The sequence below is a fragment of the Electrophorus electricus genome, chromosome 2, assembly GCF_013358815.1.
Source record: "Electrophorus electricus isolate fEleEle1 chromosome 2, fEleEle1.pri, whole genome shotgun sequence".
Classification (NCBI taxonomy): Eukaryota; Metazoa; Chordata; class Actinopteri; order Gymnotiformes; family Gymnotidae; genus Electrophorus; species Electrophorus electricus.
In genome coordinates, this window is record NC_049536.1 from 24,717,126 (window position 1) to 24,719,625 (window position 2,500).

Consider the following 2,500-nt stretch of genomic DNA (forward strand, 5'->3'; position numbering starts at 1 on the left):
ACACACACTGGAGCTAGCATACTCTTCACAGAGAGGGATGTGTCTGAGCGCTTAACCATGCAGCATTAACTACACCATACCTAAGCTGCACCACTGTTGAAATTAGTTTTTTTGTGCATTTGAGAAGAACAAATCTCAGCTCTGGGTATACAAATAAAATATGGAGAGGAAAAGAAGCTAACACTACCACCTAGAGTTCAAATGATGCCAAATTAACAGTCAACAATGTTTTAGCAGTAAAATCCGGTATTTGCCTGGAAGTGTTGTGATTAGCATTCATTCGTCTCTTTTAGAAGCTTATATGTTGCGCAGTCCCACTGCTCAACCTATCAGAAAGCCAAGAGAAGCACTGAGTGTGACAAATGGTACAGGCCACGAGGACGGCAGCTGTGCTGGCCGATGCGTAACACGGGAATCCCTAACCTGTGTTTGAGCAGTAAGGCACGCAGCACGTTGGGCCGGTCCTCTGCTCTGATCTGGTCTGAGATGATCATGCTCTCCACAAGCAGATGGGCTATGCCGGGCAGCGTGGTCTGGTCTAGGTCCAACATGACGGTACCTGCATGGACGAGTATGTCAGTGAGCGAGGGAGCGAGTTAAAGATATCAGATGTATTAGAGCACCAGTGAATTAGATTACAACATTAATCACTGAAAGGATAAGCAACAGAAAACAGCAAAAGTATGAAAATTCCAGAACACTGGACATCACAATTCAGTGTGAGCATGACAGAGTGTGGACAACACAAGCTAGCTGACTAGTGTTATCCTATTAACTGTCTATTGGAGTTCATAGTATCAGGAGATGTAGCCAGTTAAAAATCCTTTCATACACATTTCATAATTTCTGTACATTTTCATTAGCCATAGGTTTTTGCCATAACTTAACATTTCAGTATTGTTTGTCAGCAAAGTGTAATAGATTTCTCAAACACCATTCTCCACCATCTACATCCTCATTATTTACCATTATATACACAGGGTGGTGTATGCATTTGTACAGTATTGTGTATGCCTTTGCACAGGAAGTCTTGGGAAAGCAAGCTGCACTCAGTGCTGATGATCAGGCTCATACTGCGGCCCTAGGGCCCTGCACTCACCGTGTGTGATAGTCCGGCGGAGCTCGAGAAGGCTCCGGAAGGACAGAGACGCCACGTGGGGTTTTCCCCAGCGGTCTGTCTCCTCCTCCACGTCCTCCTCGAATTTGATCCAGCGCGCCATCTCCCTCCAACGCATCTCCTGGTTCTTGTCCACAATCAGCTCATTCAGCTCCACAAAGACCTAATGGAGCCATCAGAAGCCACTTCAACAAGCCATAGCCACAAACAGCATTTCGTCCATGGCATGGAAGTCCAAAAGGGAACATTTCCCATGTAGACAGCGGCGGTACTGCTGATGTCCAATTACCTCCAGGGTCAGCATGTATAATTTACTTTTTAAAGTGTATTCTAATATCAGTTCCCTGTTTGCACATATAATTAAATTCAGAAGAATATGCTGACATTGGATCAGCATTCCTACTCTGAGAAGTGCAAATCTTATGAAACCCAACCATACGGAGGAGAGCCAGCCTGCTCTGGCTAAGGGGTTTACCACAGCCTGGCAGGCAGTATTAATAAACAAGACTCCAGCTCCGACTAGGGGATTTTTTTGTAATTAATCCATTTGTCAGATCTAAGTGTGTGTGTAGACTCTGTAGGTGGTGCGTTTAAGTCCTGCTAAAGGCAAAAGATCAATACATGGGTGAAGTAGGAGGAAGGCCAGAGAGCTAAGCACTTGTCTAAGGCTTACCATCTCTATTAGCACTCTTCATTACAACTATTGATGCTTTGGAGAGATTAAAATGGGAAAGGTCCACAGGGAGGTGTATCAGTAACACAGTAATCAGTGACGGCAGCGTCATTATTCAGCCTAGGCTGGTTTGCTCGGAGAGAATTTTCTCTCTTCATATCCTATAAAATGTCATTGCACGGACAAGCCGAGCTGCTCCATTTACTGATGTTTAGGTTTGATAGTCTTCACCTCATGAGTGCTTTTGTCCTTTTTCTTCCTCTTCTTCAGACTGGACAGAGGAGGCGAGCTGATGCCCGGCCTTGTGACTTGGCAACGTGACAACTTCTTGACCAGGTGTCGTCTCACGCCTGGGTTATCCTCAAAGCGGTGACCTGCAAGCAAACATCATAACAACCACAAAACAACTCAGCACAGGGGAAAGCCAAACATTATTGGGAAAGGTAATTTCATTTAAACTTAAAACATAGAATGAAGTTTTGCTTTGAGAAAAAGGACAGTAATAACTGAACCAACACAGGCAAGCAGTCGTCGACAAGCTAAATTATGACGCAGAAGAAATTGTTCTGAGCCCCCATTTCCAAATAAACATTACTTTGTTAAGTCTTAAATGTCTTAAATGAGAGAGAGACTTCAGAGCAATACTCCCTCTATCCTCTTGGGAAACCAGGCCCTGAATGGTTAAGACCACAGGTCTCTCCAAAAACTGC

The 2,500-nt window shown here is 44.4% G+C and overlaps 1 protein-coding gene across 1 annotated transcript in view; it reads right to left on the reverse strand.

The window, feature by feature from the left end:
- The window catches only part of slc4a3 (solute carrier family 4 member 3), a 38,589-nt gene that overhangs the window by 12,734 nt on the left and 23,355 nt on the right, over positions 1–2,500 (reverse strand). The window contains 3 exon segments of the mRNA XM_035523733.1: positions 424–559; positions 1,100–1,280; positions 2,022–2,164. Of these exon segments, the coding sequence (XP_035379626.1) occupies positions 424–559; positions 1,100–1,280; positions 2,022–2,164 (460 nt within the window).